The sequence below is a fragment of the Perognathus longimembris genome, chromosome 5 (assembly GCF_023159225.1).
Source record: "Perognathus longimembris pacificus isolate PPM17 chromosome 5, ASM2315922v1, whole genome shotgun sequence".
Lineage (NCBI taxonomy): Eukaryota > Metazoa > Chordata > Mammalia > Rodentia > Heteromyidae > Perognathus > Perognathus longimembris.
Window position 1 is genome coordinate 4,832,854 of NC_063165.1, and position 18,413 is coordinate 4,851,266.

The window sequence follows — 18,413 nt, forward strand, 5'->3', positions numbered from 1 at the left end:
CCGTCACCCCGGCGGGCGGTGCAGGCGCGGCACCGAGCCTTCAGTACCGGCTTCCAGGACACACACGCGCACGCGCACGCGCGCGCGGGCAGTACCCACAAGCCCCCGCGACCGCGGGCCTCGCCGGGTGACCCAGCGCGGCGGAGCGAGGTCACCCCCGCGCTTCCCGAGACCTTGGCGGCCGGCCGGGGGCGGGGCCGCCGCCAGCCAATCAGCATCTCCGGCCCCGCCCCTGCGGCTGAGCGGTCTAGACCGCTCCCGCGGCCGGGCGGAGGGCGCAGGGCGCAGGGCGCAGGGCGCAGGGCGCGCCGCCTCTTCCGAAGCTCGAGGTAGAGGCCAAGGGAGGAGGTCGCCGCGTCCCAAGTGACAGCTTCCCGAAAGCCACCTCCACGGCGCAGCCTTTCGGCGCCGCACAGCCCGACGGGAGCCCCTCCTTCCTGCGCTGCCCGCGGCGCCCGCGAGATGGCCTCGCTTCCATCCCCCCACCCCCCCGCTACCGCGGGGCATGCTGGGGGAAAAACACGGGTTTTCCAGGTTCTCCCCCTGATCCGTCAGCGGGGAACTTCCGGCTCTCCGTACGGAGGGGGTGGGTCTAGTCTGGTCCCGCCCCCACGCGGGATGGAGGGGCCGCGGGGCGAGTCAGTCTGTTCGCGCTAAGGCCCCACCCCTACGCCGGAAGGAGAAGGGCGCGTACGTCTGGTAGAGCCGACGTCGAGGCCTGACGTCCCCAGGTCACGCGGCTGGGTGGCGAGCGGTGAGGGGAAAGGGGCGGGGCCCGGGCGGGAGGCGGGGCCCCCGGGCCTCTTCCGCCCGGGCCCCTCCCGCGGCCGGAAGTGGGCGCCTCGGCGGCGATTCCGGCATGGGGACCTCCCTGGACATCAAGATTAAGCGAGCGAATAAAGTCTACCACGCCGGGGTGAGTGGAAGGCTCCCGGGCGCGCAGGTTCCGCGGGCCTGGATGGCTGTGGGCGGGGCCGGGGCTTGAACTGCCCTTCTTTCCCTCCCTCCCCACGTGACCGCGCGGGGCAGCTTTCAGCTTGGGGGCGTGGACCAAGCGGTCGAGCTGCGCGCGGGCCCGGTGAGTCCCAGGCCCCGAGTTCAACCCCCACCGCCACACGACAGGAACCAGCACCGTGTGAGAGCGTGGAAGGAAGGCATGGCGTTCGTTTTGTTCCCCCGCCCCCACACACACCCTCCGCGGGTCTCCTTTGGTCAGAATTCGGGCGTGGATCCCGTGATCCGAATCAGTCACCCTGGAGAGCTTTGTAAGGACCTGAGAGAGTCAGATACGGTGCATGGTTTGGCATTGGTTGTTTACATTTCCCAGTAAGTGTGGGGACAGGTGCCGGGTGGGTACTCTTAGCTCCTCAGCGGTCTGAGCTACGAGGATCAAAGAGCAAAGGCAGCCCAGAGTCTTTTAACTACAGTTAACTAGCCAGAAGGGGAGGTGTGGCGCTCAAGTAGTAGAGCACCAGCTCTGAGTGCAAAAGGTTTAAGGGACAGCGAGTGTTCAGGCCCTGAGTTCAAGGCCTGGGAGGGACTCTGAAAGAAAAAAAGCAGCAAAATGTTACAGTCAGCAAACCAAACTGGCAGCAACTGTGTGTGCAGGAGAAAAGGCAAAATGTGGTAAAACTGTCAGCAGTGTTGGTCTCGTTCATGGATATGTGCTTTGTATATATATATATATATATATATATATATATATATATATATATATTTAAATAATAAGTTTGGAAGTGGAGGTGTGATTCAAGTGGTAGAGCAACAGCCCTGAGGAAAAAAGTTTAGGGACAGCACCTGCATCCTGAGTTCAAGACCTAGTACAGGTACAAAATAACAGCAATACTAAAACAATAGCTGTACAGAGATATAATTCAGATACCACAAACTTCACCCTGCTGAAGTGTATAACTGAGCATCTTAGTATATTTACAGAGTTGTACATTTATCACTGCTAATTTAAAAATATCCCATACTCCCCCAAAGAAGCCCTGAACTTAGTTACTCCTTATCCCATTTCCCTAACACCTGCAAGTCTGTTTTCTGTATGGATATGCGTGTTGTGGCCTTTCATATAAAAAAAAGTCATACCGTATGTGACCTTTTGTGTCTGGCTTCTTTCATCTACCATGAGGTTTTTAGGGTTGACCTGAGTTGTAGCGTGTTCAAGTTCCTCTTTTTAGTGGCTATTGCTCTCCTCTATGGATAGACCAAATGTTTAGCCTTTCATCTGTTCATGGCCACTTAGGTCCTTTACACCTTTTGACTATTAAGAACATTCTGGTGAAAGTTTTTTTTGTTTGTTTGTTTTTTGTTTTTTTGGCCAGTCCTGGGCCTTGGACTCAGGGCCTGAGCACTGTCCCTGGCTTTCTTTTGCTCAAGGCTAGCACTCTGCCTCTTGAGCCACAGCGCCACTTCTAGCCGTTTTCTGTATATGTGGTGCTGGGGAATTGAACCCAGGGCCTCATGTATACGAGGCAAGCTCTCTTGCCACTAGGCCATTTCCCCAGCCCCCCTGGTGAAAGTTTTTGCTTGAATGTTTATTTCCATTTCTCGGGTAAAGTTGAGTACCACGTCACTAATTTTTCTATTTCTTTGTATTTTCATAACTTCTCAGGAGCTGGAAAAATTTCAAAATAATAATAAAGAGGGTCAGGGGTCAGTGACAAGAGACTATAGACATTAACTTTCATACTTATTTATAGGTTATCCCATTCCATTTTTTTGGGGGGTACTGGGGCTTGAACTCAGCTTCATGCTGTATAGGTGAGCCATGCCTCCGGCCTTCTTTGCCCTGGTTATTTTTGAGATGGGGTCTTGCTTTTTTTCCAAAGCTAGCCAGTCCTGGGGCTTGAACTCAGGGCCTGGGCACTATTCCTGGCTTCTTTTTTGCTCAAGGCTAGCTCTCTACCACTTGAGCCACAGCACCCCTTCTGGCTTTTTCTGTATATATGGTGCTGAGGAATCGAACCCAGGGCTTCATGTATGCTAGGCAAGCACTCTACTACTAGGCCATATTCCCAGCTCCCCCAGCCCTGATTGTTTTATTTATACTTCCTGCTGTAGCTGGGGTGATAGGCATATACAACCACACCCAGCTTTTCCTGTTCAGATGGGAGCCTCACAAACACTTTGCTCAGACTGACAGTGAACTGAAATCCTCCCAGAACCCGCCTCCCAAGTCGCAAGAAGTACAGGTGTAAGCCACTGCTCCCAGCTTAAAAGTTGCCATATTTATCCTGAAATTTTATTACTCCAGTAGGGGTGCAAATATACTTTTTTTTTCCCAGTCCTGGGCCTTGAACTCAGGGCCTGAGCACTGTCCCTGGCTTGTTTTTGCTCAAGGCGAGCACTCTGTCACTTGAGCCACAGCACCACTTCTAGCCTTTTCTGTTTATGTGGTACTGAGGAATCGAACCCAGGGCTTTGTGCATGCTAGGTAAGCACTCTACCACTAAGCCATATTCCCAGCCCCACAAAGATATCGTTTGAAGTGTTAAATATAGTACAGGTAGTGAGAAGTTCATTTAAATAGGATGCATGAAATAGGATTGTGAACTTGCCCTTGTGGAAGTTTTAGAGTCAGGCCCAGTCCCTGTGGGTGATAGTTGAAGACTGTCTTCTGAGCCTTAGAGCACACCCACTTAGCTTTAGTATCAAGAGCAGAATATAGGGCTGGGAATATGGCCTAGTGGCAAGAGTGCTTGCCTCGTATACATGAAGCTCAGGCTCTGAGGTCAAGCTCAGGACCAGCACAGAAATCAAAGAACAAACAAAAAAGGCCGAGAGTCAGGGCTCTTATGGTAGGTAGGACACTTTACTATAAGCATGAGGCCTTGAGTTCAAAACCCCAGTACTGCCAAAAATACTCAAAAATTAAAAAATGAAAAAGACCTTAAATATTGGTTGTAGAAGAAAAATCTGTCTGACTTCTATTTCTAATAATTGTTCTGTGTGTGTGTGTGTGTGTGTGTGTGTGTGTGTGTATTCAAAGGCAAGAAAAGGAAAGTTAATCAGCCAATAGATGTAATCAACTGAGAAGACTCTGGTTCTGGCTCATGACTCTGGCACTGCAGGGCCTGGGCGTTTGCTGGTGCTGACATGGCTGCCTCCCAGGCCCCAGAAGGCAAGACCACCATCACTGATGCAGCGTTGGTGCCTAAGGGGAGTGTAGACTTCCAGTGTGGCTGGCGGGGCCCTCTCTTCTGTTCTTAGCTGGCTGCCGGTGGAACTGGCGCCTACAGACTTCTCTACAGGCCTCAGCAGCCTAGGTAAAGAATTAGTCCCTAGCCGTTTCACTTACCTATCAGTAGGCCTGCTTCAGCAGGCGCTGTAGTGGGGTGCCTGTAATTCACTTGGTTTGCTTGAGCTGTTTGTCCACTATGTTGGCCTGAGCCTAAGCAACAATATCCTGGCCTGGAGCTAGATGGGTGTCTTTCAAGCGAGATGTATTTGTCCTGTGACCACACCAAGCTGTCTCATGTCCCAGTAGACATTGGGACCTGTGCCTTCTTTTTTGTTTTGGCGTGCGTATGTGCGTGTGTGCGTGTGCGCACACCTGAGCGTGCTGGCACTGGAGCTTTTTCCGCTCAAGACAAGTGCTCTCCCGCTTGAGCCACACCTCCGCTCTGGCTTGATGGTGGTTATTTGGAGATAAGAGTCACATTCCCTTTCCTGCCTGGGGTGGCTTCGAACCACAGCTTCCTGAGTAGCGAGGATTAGGTGTGCGAGTCACCAGCGCCCGGCTGGCTTTCGGCAGCCGGCGTCTCGCGCTTTTCTAATGAGAACACCGAGGCCTTGGTAGGCTGAGGGTCTGGCGGGCCAGTCAGGCTCCCCATCAGCACGTGGCACTGCTCCCGAAGAGCCGAGCTTTGTCCCAGATTGGGGAATCGGTACCATGCACCTGGCTGTTAACTCCTTTTCTAGGAGAGTCACAAGTAATGATGACTGGTGGCTGTGCTTTCCCCCCTCCCAGCTGGGGGAGCAACGCAGGTGGTTTTGATTCTCTCCACAGGCGTTTAACGTTGATAGTTAGGTTTTTGTTGGTTTGTGTCTGTTGTTGTTCCTGGGAAAAAATTGCTGTGTGATAAAATTATTTTTTTAAGTTGCAGTTGGATCCTTTAAAAAGGTAGACACATAATGCCTGCTGCGTGGGAAGAATGTGAAGGGAAACTCCTCTTCCTCCCCTCCCGTCCGGTCCCCCGGGCCGAGAGGTGTGGACGCCCAGCGCGCCTGTGCCCGTGTGCCCTGCTCAACGCTGGGTTTGTCTGGAGACCTCCCTCACCAGCCCGTCTCCACCAACTCTGCAGACGGCTAGGCTAGTCAGTGGGTAACAGTCATTCCACCTGTGCTGAGTAGCTTCTAGAGGGCTAAAGGTCAGGAAAGGAGACTCTGAAATAAAAGGTCGGTGAGGTATGAGGGAGCACAAAGCAGGGTGTCGTCGCTTCTGGGGACCCTCTGGAGCACCCTGGCCTCGAAACGAAGTGTGGGGACAGGTTTCACTATTCTTTTTCTCCTTTTTCCCCCTGGTTATATATTAAAAAAAAATTATTATCTTTAAGTAGTTATACGAAGGAATTGTGATTCAACAAGGCAGTCTGTAATTCAGGAATAAAAATTACCCAAAGTTTGATTCCCTGAGGGCAGCGCACGCGCAGACACCCCCCCGCCCCCCCAGAGCCGGGGCCCTCCTCCAGACCCCGACCTCTGCCTCACAGCACCACGCGGGCACGATTCTATTTCCAGCAAGCTCCGTGTCCCCGGGAGTAGTTGCCTCATGGCATTTCGCAGCAGCGCGCACCCAGGTACCCTTTAATCCTCACACCTACTGGCCCCATCGGTATGTAGGAATTCCGAGGCTCAGAGAAACCCCGAGAAGAGGGACGTTTTGAATTCATCATGTCTTGTTTCTCAAGTCCAAGACCCAGCGGACCCAGCGTGCCTTCTTGGGGTCTCATCTGTGCGCCTGTCCTCCGGCTGTGTTTTGAGGATCTGTCGGGAGAAGGTTTCAGGACCCCAGCCATAGATCCTGACCCACATCACTCCCTCACTGGGCAGTGGTCGCGTTGCTCTGTCCTCTCCATACCCACCGTCCAAAGTCTGTTGGCTTTCAGAACTGTCCATCAGCCATGATGCTAATCACACCCTACAGCAGGCATCCAGGGCCCTTGAGATGCTCTACCGGCATTGGACACCTCTCCACTGTGCACTGGGAGGAAGGGGTTGGTTTGGGAACCGAAGAACACAGAGAGATGATTGCATTTTTGGCCCTGGGAGCTGCACTTACTTCTTTTGAGTGGTGCAGTAATGTATTCTTGATCCGCCTTCAGTTCATGGAGAGAGCTTATTGGTTAAAAGAACTCTGCAGTAAATCTTTCTGTAATGTAAATATAATTCATTCATTTTTAGAAATTTGCAATGTTTTACATTCTTCAGCCTGGCACACATACTCATGAAAATGACACTGTTAAATATTGTGGTTGTGAAGTACATAAAAAAGATCTATACCCTAGCACAGCCAGGTTATAATGACAAGGAATTGATATACCACAGGCTGATTGCTATTGCCGAAAAACCTACGTGTTGTCATATTTGGCTTGCACGCAATAGTTTTTTTTCTTTTCTTTTTGTCCTGGGCCTTGGACTCAGGCCCTGAGTTCAAGCCCCAGGACTGGGCGCAAAAAATAAAAAAAAAAAAAAAAGCTAAAAAATAAAGAGAAACCCTGTACGCAACAGCTCATTATTAGGAAGAAAAATTGCAACACTAAAATGCTGTTTTATGAAGGCCTAACTACCTTTTATTTTAAATTAAATTTTTTTGGCAAGTGTTGGGGTTTGGATACCCCCTTTCTCCCCCCCATGGGGAGAATGGTAACCACAAACTCTATGAAAGAGCACTCAGCCTGGCCCTCCGCCAGCGGAAGGCCAAAGGCGTGCTCACATGGGCAAGCGCTAAGTTGAGGAAGGGTTGCTGAAGCTTCCCCTCCCCCCAGTCCCCCCACATGTTACCAAGGGCGGAGGCGAAAAGGAAGGCATCAGGGACACGCTGCCGTGGTGGGAAGCGTCTCAAAGACTTTAATATGGAAGGGCACTTATATAGAAGTAATGGCGGGAAAGAAAGGGGGCTGGCCAAAGGGCCAGTCATAGGCTAGGGGTCACGTTCATCAAGTGACATCACGAAACTTCCCTTTGTGGGCGGAACAACCCCATCATGGTGGCATGCACGTGTTCACCTCCCAAGGGGTGGAGGCCAGAATGTGGGAGGGACTTCCATTGTCCCAAGGCTGGTGGAAGGGCAGCCTTTCCCAGGCCATAATAATCCCCAACAGGCAAGGTGTTGTGCAAAGGGGGTACAGTCACATAATAAGGCAGTGACTTGTGCTATCGTATACCCTATCCTGTGTTTTACTGGATTCTTGGTAGTGGACTGGGTACAAATGCTGCCGTCGGGGCATGGATCTTTGAGCTAGGAGGGACCGCTAGGTAACTTGGGGTCATGAGCCTTTTAGGAAATACCATCATCTAAACTTGGACATGGCTGTCTTCTTCCACTTACAGCCGAATACTCCAGAAAAAGGCTTGTCTCCCGTTATAACCTAAGTTTTATATAATGCGTGAGGGCATGTAGCGTCCCCGCCGCTGTGGGAGGTGTGGGTGCAGTAAGTTGTTCCCGGGGCCCTCAAGTGCCCAGGGGTCCCCCACCCCCCACCCTAGCCCACCCTCATCCGTCAGGCCTGACTCTGCAACCCCACAGCCTCTGCAGGCCGTGATGCTGGCGGCTCCCACTTCCTCCCCTGCCAGGGCCTCCGCCCGGGCGGCCGCGTTTCCTCTGCCTTCCTCCTGTCCTCACCTCACCCTGGATTCTGTTCTGGGTCATCAGACAGGCCACACCTTCCCCTCCACCCTACCGCGGCGGCCTCTCAGCCAGCGGGACCCGTCCTCTCCCCGCTCAGAGCCCCAGGCTGAGGGAGCAGGGCCCAGCCAGCGTGGGGGGAGAGCCTCCTAACTAACGACGCCAGTGCTCAGCCTGCCCTGGAACTGGGGCCCCCCGGGTGAACCGACTCTCCCCCCCACCCCATCTGCTCCCTTCTCTGCAGGCGTCCCTGCCCATCTCTCAGGCCTGAGCCCTGGGTGAAACGGTTCCATTTGTTCTCCATTTTCATTGCAGCTCCACATGAAGAGCTGGTAAGCCCCAGCCCCGAGTAGTGCTCCCACGCCCCTTTAATCCTTGGCCATCTTTTACTGTGCTTTCCTATAAGCTCCCGGAACTTTCCAGACTGACCGGCTTCCCCTGCCGGGAGCTCCAGGAGAGCGGTAACATCTGCACCAGCCATGCTGGCCATGGAGCTCCTCCGGCTCCAAGAGCACTTTCCAGACCAGCTGTTTCCAGGCCCCACTTGTAGGACGCGGTACTGCTTTTCTTCTCCTACTTGAGTTTGTGATAGGAGAATGGAAAATGTAAACATTTCCACAAAGAAAAGGAAGAAAGAAAAGGTCCCTGCGAATATGTCCTCTCAGTCGTTTCTCTCTTTTTGCTGGTCCTGGGGCTTGAACTCAGGGCCTGGGCGCTGTCCCTGAGCTTCTTATGCTCCAGGCTAGTGCTCTTCCACTTGAGCCACGGCGCCACTTCCCGTTTTTTCTGAGTAGTTTATTGGAGGTGATGAGTCTGATGGACTCTCTGCCCCGGCTGGCTCTGAGCCGCCATCCTCAGATCTTGGCCTCCTGAGTAGCTGGGCTGACAGGTATGAGCCGGTAGCACCTTGCCTCACAGTCGTTTTCCATATGAATATGTGAGATTTTAAAGAAACTTGATTAGAATGAAGAATTCTTTCCAGTTTTGATGGTCTGTAGCTTACTCACACACGAGATTTTTTTCTGGATGCATCGTGTCGTCAGGGAAGGGCTCTTACCTGTAGACAAAAAAAGATTCAGGCTCAGACATAGCTTCCTCCTCAAGGCAGTGCAAACTATGTTTGCCTTCCCTCTTGTAAAATCCTCCTTGTAAGTAACTCCAGAAAGGGAGCGCGCGCTGTTTAGGATAAGACCACTCAAGGGTAATTGAAGCCATGACATTTAGTAAATGGAAGCTTAGGCAATTCTAATAATTGTGAGTTTTTATAAATATAGTGCCCACTAAAGTCATTTCCAGGCAGGTACAGCAGAGCTGCTCTGTTTGGATGAGACCATTCCCGCCACCATTTTTGTCCAGAGCAGCCTCAGATTGCAGGCCTCCTAGGTACACCCTCCTGAATAGCTGGGATGACTGGACTATACCATCCTACCCCACTTGTTGGTTGAGAGGAGGTCTTAGTAACTTTTTGCCTGCCCTCAAACTATGATTCATCCTTTTTATTCTTGCCTCCTGAGTAGCTGGATTACAGGTATTACTAGAAGATTTAACCCAAAAAGTATAGGTCCAGCCGTTGGGTCAGTCTCTTTCCCATTTTCTCCTTTGTAAGCTGCCGGTCCTGGACTCTGAATGAAGCAGGCTGGTGGGTGCTGGCCTCCTCCTCCCCCTGCTGTGTTGAAACTCTCCTTGGGATGGGCAGAATGAGACCAGCACCCTCTGAAGTAAAGTTGGGAGTTAAGCACCATGGGAGAGTTCTGCACACAACACTGCATTGTCATTGGCTGATATGTCAGGGACATTGTCTATCTCCTTGCCTTCTGTCTACTTTCCTCTTTGTGGTCCAAAAGTAGACGGACAGATTTGGCCGCTCCCACCCCTCAAGTGCTGTGTGAGTGTTCCAGCGGGAGTCTTCACCCACAGATTGCATGCCTGCCTCTGTGGGTTGCTCACTTCAGAATTCTGTACCCTTCTCTTGTTGATGCCATGATTCCCCGAGTTGAGTCGTCTGGTACCAGAATTGCAGCCCATGAGTTATTTTCTCTGTGCCTTTGCTCATCCTTCCTCCTCTCCTTTTTGGTAGCCCCAGGGCTTGATTTCAGAGCTTCATGCCTGCCCAGCTTGCAGTGCCCCTCACGAGAGCCACGCCTCCGTCCTGGCTATTGGCTGGCTAGCTGGCGTGGCAGCCTCCAGTGGCTGAGCCACCGAGCTCCAGCTCCTCCTTCCTCTTCATCTGGGCATTTCAGGTGCTTCTCTGTCCTATCACATAAAATTGGGTTTTGCCTTATAATGTGAATGTATGATGTGACGTGAAAAATTTAGCCTATTTGTTGATATGACACGTTTGGAATTAATTTTGCCATTGCTGTTTTGCTATAAGGAGTGTGTTTAAAGCATCTGTCTTTATAGTCTATTTTCTTTGCTTTCCGTGTTGTTTGTATGGCTCTCTGTTGTTTGCAGAACTGGGATTGAATTTAGGTCTCACACACATCCTAAGCAAACCCTCCACCACTGAGAACTTCCAAACCTGTTTTAATTTATATTTCAGAGATTTTGGAGGGGTGGTAAGGAATGAAACCGAAATTCATGCCATATTTAGGGAGCACGGAATATTCCTGTTCCCTGAATTTCCCATCATAGAAGAGCTTGGTAAAAATGCTTTTCCTGCCTGGCATGGTAGCTCACACCTAATCTCAGCTACTCAGCAGGCTCAAGGCCCGCCTGGGGAAAAATGTTTCAACAAACAAGCTGTCCTGGGCCCCCCCCCACCAAGGGACGCGCATGAATGGCCCTGTGTCACTTCACGCTAAGCTCGCCACGCAGAGCCACCCATCCTTGGGACTCGGGTGGCCCTTGGAATTCTCCCAGCCTGGGGTGAGGGTGGGGGTGGGGGAGGGGCCTGGGATGGGGGCGTGGGGTGGACCCCCCCCCATCCCTCCCTGTCCTCCTGGCTGTGTCTCGGCAGTCAGTGGGTGCCGACGGCTGGAGCCCGATTCCAGTGTCCCTGTTGTCGGCTGAATCCTTGAAGGAGCTCAGGATGCTTGTTTCCCATCACCGCGAGGCAGTGCTCAGAGGCTGTGCTGTCCCCCAGGAGATGCTGTCGGGCGTGGTGGTGGTCGCCAGCAAGGACCCCGTGCAGCACCAGGGCGTGCTCCTGACCATGGAAGGCACCGTGAACCTCCAGCTCAGCGCCAAGAGCGTGGGCGTGTTCGAGGCCTTCTACAATTCCGTGAAGGTGAGAACAGCCAGCTCACCAGCTGCACTCTGCTTTCACCTCGCTTCTATTTATTAATGTAACTTGTTGGCATGTATGTGTCATTCTGGGTCTTGAACTTAGCCTCCATCTCTCGTTTGGCTTTTTCCCTCGAGGCTGGCTCTCTACCCCTTGAGCCGCAGCTCTACTTCCGTCTTCCTGATGGCTGATTGGAAATAAGAATCGAGTGGTAGAGCACCAGCCTTGAGCAAACAAGCAGAGGGGCTTTTCTGCCTAGCTTTGAACTTCTGTCCTCGGATCTCAGCCTCCTGAGGAGCCAGGACTACAGACGTGAGCCGCCAGTGCCCAGCTTCAAGTTTGAACGATTCATATCTGAATGCGGGGCCCAGGCGCACGCCGATCACTGCGTTGCTTTTTGCTTACAGCCAATCCAGATTATCAGCAGCACCATAGAAATGGTGAAGCCAGGGAAGTTTCCCAGCGGCAGGACGGAGGTTCCCTTCGAGTTTCCTCTGCACGTGAAGGGGAACAAGGTCCTGTACGAGACCTACCATGGCGTGTTTGTCAACATTCAGGTGCGTTCCCCACCCCGCCCGTGCACCTCTTCTGCCTGCTGCTGCCTGAGAGATGGAAGCCAGAGTGGAGCCCCAGGTCTCCCGTGGCACCTCGTGTACTCATCTACACATGCTGTGCTGCTGCTGGGTTTGCCCTGCTCACCACATTTTGGGTCTGTCTTCTGAGCTATATTCCCAGCTCATTCAGCCATTGTGTGTGTGCGTGAGTGTGTGTGTGTGCATGCGTGTGCACGTGTATGCAAGGGCCAGTCTCTTGAACTCAGAGCCTGGGTGCTGTCCCTTAGCTTTTTTTTGGCCAGTCCTGGGCCTTGGACTCAGGGCCTGAGCACTGTCCCTGGCTTCTTTTTTGCTCAAAGCTAGCACTCTGTCACTTGAGCCACAGCGCCACCTCTGGCCGTTTTCTGTATATGTGGTGCTGGGGAATCGAACCCAGGGCCTCATGTATACGAGGCGAGCTCTCTTGCCACTAGGCCATACCCCAGCCCCTCTGCCCACTCTCTACCTTTGCATATATTGCAGTTTCTTAAGTCGTTCTCCCTCAGTCCCCCCTCGGGTGAGTGTGAGGGGCGAGTGTGGCGGGCGCCGGGGTCGGGGCGGGCGCGCGAGGCTCCTTCCCGGGCCTCCTAGTGCTGGAGTGCGAGCGTGGGCGGCCGAGCTTGGCCTGGTGCTCGGTGCCCGCTGCTCTCCTGGGGACTTCTGCCCTGGGCCCCCACGCGTGTCTGTCCGTCCCCTCCCGCAGCCTGGGGTCCCCAGTGCGGAGCGCGGGAGCGGGGCTCAGGTGAGGCGCGCCGTGGGGGGCGCCGGGTGAGATGGGGGCGCCCCGGCTTCAGGGCGCGGCGGGCTACGGGGGAGCGACGCCTTGGTTCTGCCCATCAGCTCCTCCCCCTCGGTGCTGGTTGTGCGGGGCGCAGTCACCCGCTGGGGAGGTTGGGCGCGGAGCTGGACGGAGCCCGGCCTGACGCCGCCCTCTCCCCCCAGTACACGCTGCGCTGCGACATGAAGCGGTCCCTGCTGGCCAAGGACCTGACCAGGACCTGCGAGTTCATCGTGCACTCCACCGTAAGCAGACGCCCCGCCCTCCATCTCGCGCGGGCGTCAGCAGAGGCAGGGTGTGCGCCCCACTGAGGACAGGAAGCGGGGAGCCGGCCGGCCCTGCGCCCCGCGCCAGGCGTGCGCGCGGCCCCCGGGCGCTGTGGCGCCGCCCGTGGAGGGTGCTCCAGCCCTGCCGCGCTGCCACTCCTGCCCGGGAGAACACTGAGGCCGTCCTGACATCTGCTGGTGTGTTGCAGTCACCTGGCCGGTGCTGGGTGGCCCACGCGGGGAGTCCTGCGTGCTCAGGACGCTGAGGCCCTGTGCCAGCTCAGCCAGAACAGTCTGTGAGACTTTTCTCCAGTTAGCCAACAAAAAGCTGGGCTGGTGGTGCGGCTCAAGTAGTAGAGCACCACCCTAGAAAGCACAGCGCTCTGAGTCCAAAACCAAGCATCTGGGGAAAAAAAAAAGTAGGTCAATTCCAGGTTGAGAAATTGACCTCTCGCCCCCACGTGGGAAGGGGTGTTTGTGGCAGAGCCCAGACCTTGGGCACACAGAGTGGGCAGCGATGTGGCAGAGCCCGGACCACGCCCCCCCCCCCCCCCCCAGGTTCTGTCTCAGGGACAGAGGCAGCCGCACCTCGACCTTCCGCTCCCTCATTCTCTGACCAAGGGACTGTCCTTCCCCCTTGCTGGCCTGGTCCCCACCCTCAGCAAATGGACCGTACAGCTAGGTGTTCCAGGACGGGTTGACAGAACGGGGGGTGGGGTCCCAGAAGAGGAGCGCGGGGTAGCTGGGGAGTCTGCTCCTGCGGCCTCCCTCACCCTGAAAGCTGCCCCATGGCACTGCCGGTTCCGGCCGGGCTACTCAGAACCCCCACCGAGCCCGGGGACCGCCGCACTCGGCCCCATAACCCAGGCCCGCCTCCCCTCCCTGCTCAGTGCCTCCAGAGCCCCCGGGCCGCGAGTGAGAAGGCGAGATTCACCTCGTTTATGTGTGGTCATCCATGTAATGCGTTTACTGGACGCACATGCCCGTCCTGGGGTTTGATACGGGGCCTGGCCCGGGCCCTTAGCTTCTTTCCACTCACACCCTGGCCCTCTACCCCTTGAGCCACAGCTCCAGCTCGGGTTTCTTGGTGGTTAACTGGAGATGACAGTCTGGTGGACTTCTGCCTGGGCTGGCTTTGATAGGGGATCGTCAGATCCCAGCGTGTATGTCTCCATGGTAAATTGTGTTGTGTAAAATGAGCTGAACCTATTTTTTTCCTCTTTGGATGTTATTTGGTTTAGCTGAGTTGTTTCTCTAATTCCAAAAAAGAGCCTCAAAGCCAAGCCGAGTTACTTCCTCAAGTGCCACCCGGACGCCCGTGTCCTTAGGAACGAGAGCCTTGAATGTTTTGAGGAAGGAGCCCAAGCATGGCCTGCTCCAGCCCAGGCCCCCGTGGGGAGGCCGCGCCTCAGTCTCCCAGCCTGTCCGGGCAGGGTCGCCCGGGGCCCTCAGGAACGTGGGAGCAGGCCGTGCAGTGTGGTATAGGAAGAGTATTCTCGCTAAGAATGTGTCCACACGCGCACTGTTCACTACGTGACAGTGTACTCCAGACGTGTCTTGCAGTATCAGCCTGGGGGAGGTGCATGGACCTGGCACCCAAGGCAGGCCCTCCCTCCCGCTGCCCTGGGGCTCTGGCTGGCCCTTTGGGCCCTGGGTCCGAGCAGTCACCATGCTCGGGAGCAGCTGGGCTCCGGATGGGCTGGGAAGTGGACCGCGGGGTGGATTTGGGTGATTCTGCAGCTCTGGCACTGCCCTGGCCAAACTCCAGTCGGGCCACTCAGCTAACAAGGCCTGGCGCTCTGTGCCTCGGTTTCTGAGTGCGGCCACCAGGGAAGGGTGACAGCCACGTGCCAGCTCAGATTCAGCACCTCCCAGGAGTTCTCTCCTCCGAGCCCTGCCTTTCCCTGGGAGATGGGAGCCTCTGTGACATGAGACCTAGGACACGCGCGGTTGCGCAGATCGGAATTGGTTCCTGCCCCTCTCCAGGCCCCTCGGGCTCCCCGTGCTGCCTTTCAGCCTCCGCCTCCGGGCGCTCACCCCGGGCTTGTGCTTTTCCCTCCGCGTAGCCTCAAAAGGGGAAGCTGACGCCGAGTCCCGTGGACTTCACGATCACACCGGAAACCTTGCAGAACGTCAAAGAGGTAACCGCGCCCCACGCGGCGGGGCCTCCCCAGGGGCGGCGGCCCGGGGACCTAGGGCCGCTGCAGGCCGCGCCCGTCCTCCCTAACCGAGGTCCCTGCCCAGCCTGGCATTCCGCCCCTCACGCCGAGCTCCCTGACGGCTTGGGAAAGGGCGCCCTGAGGGGCGCTCGTCATCTCCCGGGGTGGGCTGCCCGCGCTGGCCCGGCCCGGCCCTCCCAGACCTTCCCACCCGGCCTCTGCAGCGCTGGGCCTCGAGCTCCCGCGCGCCCTGCTTCCAGCCGCCCTCGGACCTGTCTTTCCCCTCGTCGGTGGTGGGGCTTGAACTCTGGGCCTGGGCGCCGGCCCCGAGCTCTCCAGCTCAAAGCAAAGCCCGCGCTCTGCGTCCGGAGCCGCTTCCGCCCCCCCCCCGTGACCCCCCCACCCCCTCCCCCCGCGGGACCATCCCGGGCGGGAGGAGATGCGGGGTGATTCCCGGAGTGGCCCGCCCTGCAGATGCACGTGGCGGCGGCGGCGGGGGTCGCTCCGCGGACCGGGGCTCCAGCAGTGTCCCGTCCCCCCGCCCATGCCTCGCCCTTGTGGTTGCAGCGAGCCTCGCTCCCCAAGTTCCTCATCCGCGGCCACCTCAGCTCCACCAGCTGCGCCATCGCGCAGCCGCTGACGGGCGAGCTGGTGGTGGAGCACTCGGAGGCCGCCGTGCGCAGCATCGAGCTGCAGCTGGTCCGCGTGGAGACCTGCGGTGAGGCCCGCGGCGGGGGCGGGGGGAGGCGGTGGACACCCCGCCCGGGAGGCCGGCCTCCCCCACGCGGCCCGGCCCGCCGGGCACCGCACCAGCCCGGGGACCAGGCTCCGGGAGCGGGGCGGGCACATTAAATCCGGTGCCCGGGCGTCGAGGGGCTGGAACCTTCTGGAATGGGCCGGCTCCCGGTCACGCCCCGCCCCTCGTGCCCAGGCTGCGCGGAGGGCTACGCCCGCGACGCCACCGAGATCCAGAACATCCAGATCGCCGAGGGCGACGTGTGCCGCGGCCTGCCGGTGCCCATCCACATGGTCTTCCCGCGGCTCTTCACCTGCCCCACGCTCGAGACCACCAACTTCAAAGTGGGTGAGCGGCCCGCGCCCGCGCCCCGCCCACCGCCCCGCCCCACTCTGCGCGCCCCGCCCACCGCCCCGCCCCACTCTGCGCGCCCCGCCCACCGCGCGCCCCGCCCACCGCCCCGCCCCACTCTGCTTGCCCCGCCCCGCCCACCGCCCCGCCCTGACCGCCGGCCGTGCCTCCCGCAGAGTTCGAGGTGAACGTGGTGGTGCTGCTCCACGGTGACCACCTCATCACGGAGAACTTCCCGCTCCGCCTGTGCCGCACCGAGCCCGCCAAGCCCGGGGCCGTGTGACGCCGCCCCCCTCCCGCGGTGGACCCCACGGGGGACGCAGGCGGCAGGTGGCCCCGTGACTGGAGGAGCGCCCCGCAGCCCCCCCCCCTGCCCCCGGGCTTGGGGCGCTCTGGTGGCCTCCAGCTCCTCCTGCAGGGCCCGGTCCCCAGGCTGGCAGAGAGGACAAGGCCCCGGGTCAGGGCAGAGAAGGCTGGGGACCGGCGGATTCCGTTCCGCACAGTCACTCCCCCCCCCCGCCCCCCCAGGCCTTCCTCCTGCCAGGGCCCTGGGGTGTGGTGACAGAGCGCGGGGGCGCTGATGACCGGCTGCGGGTCAGGCTGACCCAGGCTGCCGCGGCCTCTTGGGAGAACGCCCGGCCCCTTCCACACAGCCGGGGAAGAAAAGTTGGGACACAGGAACTCTTTTCCTTTGCCTCTGAAGTAAGAGCATAAACCCCATTCGTTTATTCAGTATGTGTGTGCGCTTAGTGCTTCCGGCGGGAGAGGCCCCGGGAGAAATGGGACCCAGCATTATCAGCGGGATTCGGGACGCTCCGAGCGCCGGCCAGGCCAAGTTCCAGAGCCTCACATATGCCGAATGAAAGAATTCCTGCAAACTAGACGACCAAGTCACACATTCAGCCAGAAACTACTACGCCCGCAAAGCAGCAGAGTAGACACACAGTGATGAGGAAAGCTCAGTAGAACAAACCAGAAAGGACCAGAACGGGAGAAGGGTAGTAAGATGGTTACTGTGGCCACATTCTATGTTTAACTTAAAAAGAACAGGAAATGTAGACCCAGGGTATGGACCCCCCACCCCCACCCCCGCAACAAGAGCATTCAGCATTCCAAGACAACCTGGGCCATACAGCTAGACCCTGGGGTAGAGAAGAAGGGAAAAAGGAGAGAGGGAGACAGGAAGAGGAGACAGGCATGGAGAAGAGGTAGAAAGAAAATAAAAGTACCGGAAATGTTAAGCATATTAATTAGACACAGACTCTTGGAAACTTCTAGAGCTGAAAATTACAGTGTCTGAGACGAAAATGCATTTAGTGCGATGAACAGCAGTATTAAAGGGAGAAAAATTGCACTTAAAAACAACACAATGACTTCCAAAATCAGAAAAATTATTATAATTATGAGCCGTGTCAGTTGCAAGGTAAAGGCCAAGAAAAGATGCAAAGATGTAAGTATAAGTAATATTTGAGAATTTCAAGTGCATGTTTTGGTCTTTTTGGAGTACGGGGGATTGGACCCAGGAAGTTGCACTCGCTAGGCAAATGCTTCACCACTGAGCTCCATCCTAGCCCCACATTTGAGAATTTAATAACCTTACAAGTCCAAAAAGCACAGTGAGCTGTAAACCCTAGAAAACTCTTACCAAGGCACATCCAAATCTACTTGCTCGAAACCCCAATCTCTTAGAAAGCAGTCAGAGGAAAAGCCAATTACAGGCAGACAAAAGCCGGGGACTTGTCAGAAGCCGCGGACTTGTCAGAAGCCGCAGGCGCCCCGGTGAAAGTGGAAGGCTGGCGGTAAAGGCTGGGGCTCGTCACAAGGGACCCACAAACAGGAAGGGATTCTCAGACATCCAGGGGCTGGTTACTAATCCACCCAAGCTGTAGGACGTTAGGGGAACACTGGGCATAGTGTTTCACACCTGTAATGCAGTGCTTGAGAGGATGCTGAGTTCAAGACCAGCCCAGAGCCAAGCTCTGGTGTCTCGTGCCTGTAATTGAAGCTACTCGGGGCCAGATGATGATCTGAGGACGGAGGTTCAAAGGTAGCCCAGGCAGGAAGGTCCATGAGACTTATCTACAATTAGCCACCAGAAAACCGGAAGTGGAGCTGTGGCTCTAAGTGGTAGAGGGCTAGCCTTGCACAAAAAGCTGAGGGACGATGGCACCAAGGCCATGCATGAGTTCAAGCCCCATGACTACCACTTCCAACAACAATGAAAAAGACCAGCCCAGGCTCCATAACAACACCCTGTCTCAAATGTATGTATTTTGAATAAATACTAAGTTAAAAAAAAATCCCACGAAGCACACAGAAGAAATGCTAAAGAAAGTCGGGGTGCCAGTGGCTCACACCTGTAATCCTCATGGACTCTCATGGACTTTCCTGCCCTGGCTGGCTTTGAACTGAGATCCTCAGATGTCAGCCTCCTGAGTAGCTAGGATCACAG

At 56.1% G+C, this 18,413-nt stretch overlaps 1 protein-coding gene and 1 long non-coding RNA gene across 3 annotated transcripts in view; one reads left to right on the forward strand and one right to left on the reverse strand.

Moving 5' to 3' along the window:
- LOC125351464 overlaps positions 1-3,664 on the reverse strand; it is a 15,913-nt gene extending 12,249 nt beyond the window's left edge. Inside the window, exon 1 of the long non-coding RNA XR_007210949.1 lies at positions 3,478-3,664. This is a non-coding gene — a long non-coding RNA (uncharacterized LOC125351464). The remainder of the gene's footprint in view (positions 1-3,477) is intronic.
- On the forward strand, positions 795-16,693 carry Vps26c (VPS26 endosomal protein sorting factor C). 2 transcript variants are annotated; one of them, XM_048346239.1, is made up of 8 exons: positions 795-916; positions 10,938-11,081; positions 11,486-11,635; positions 12,614-12,694; positions 14,782-14,856; positions 15,442-15,592; positions 15,806-15,958; positions 16,138-16,693. In XM_048346239.1, exons 1-8 carry the CDS (start codon positions 860-862, stop codon positions 16,242-16,244), a joined length of 918 nt encoding a protein of 305 aa, XP_048202196.1. In that variant the 5' UTR covers positions 795-859; the 3' UTR covers positions 16,245-16,693. The 2 variants fall into 2 exon arrangements, with proteins under 2 accessions (XP_048202196.1, XP_048202197.1); XM_048346240.1 differs by having other exon boundaries at positions 15,806-15,954.
- The last annotated feature ends 1,720 nt before the right edge of the window (positions 16,694-18,413 follow it).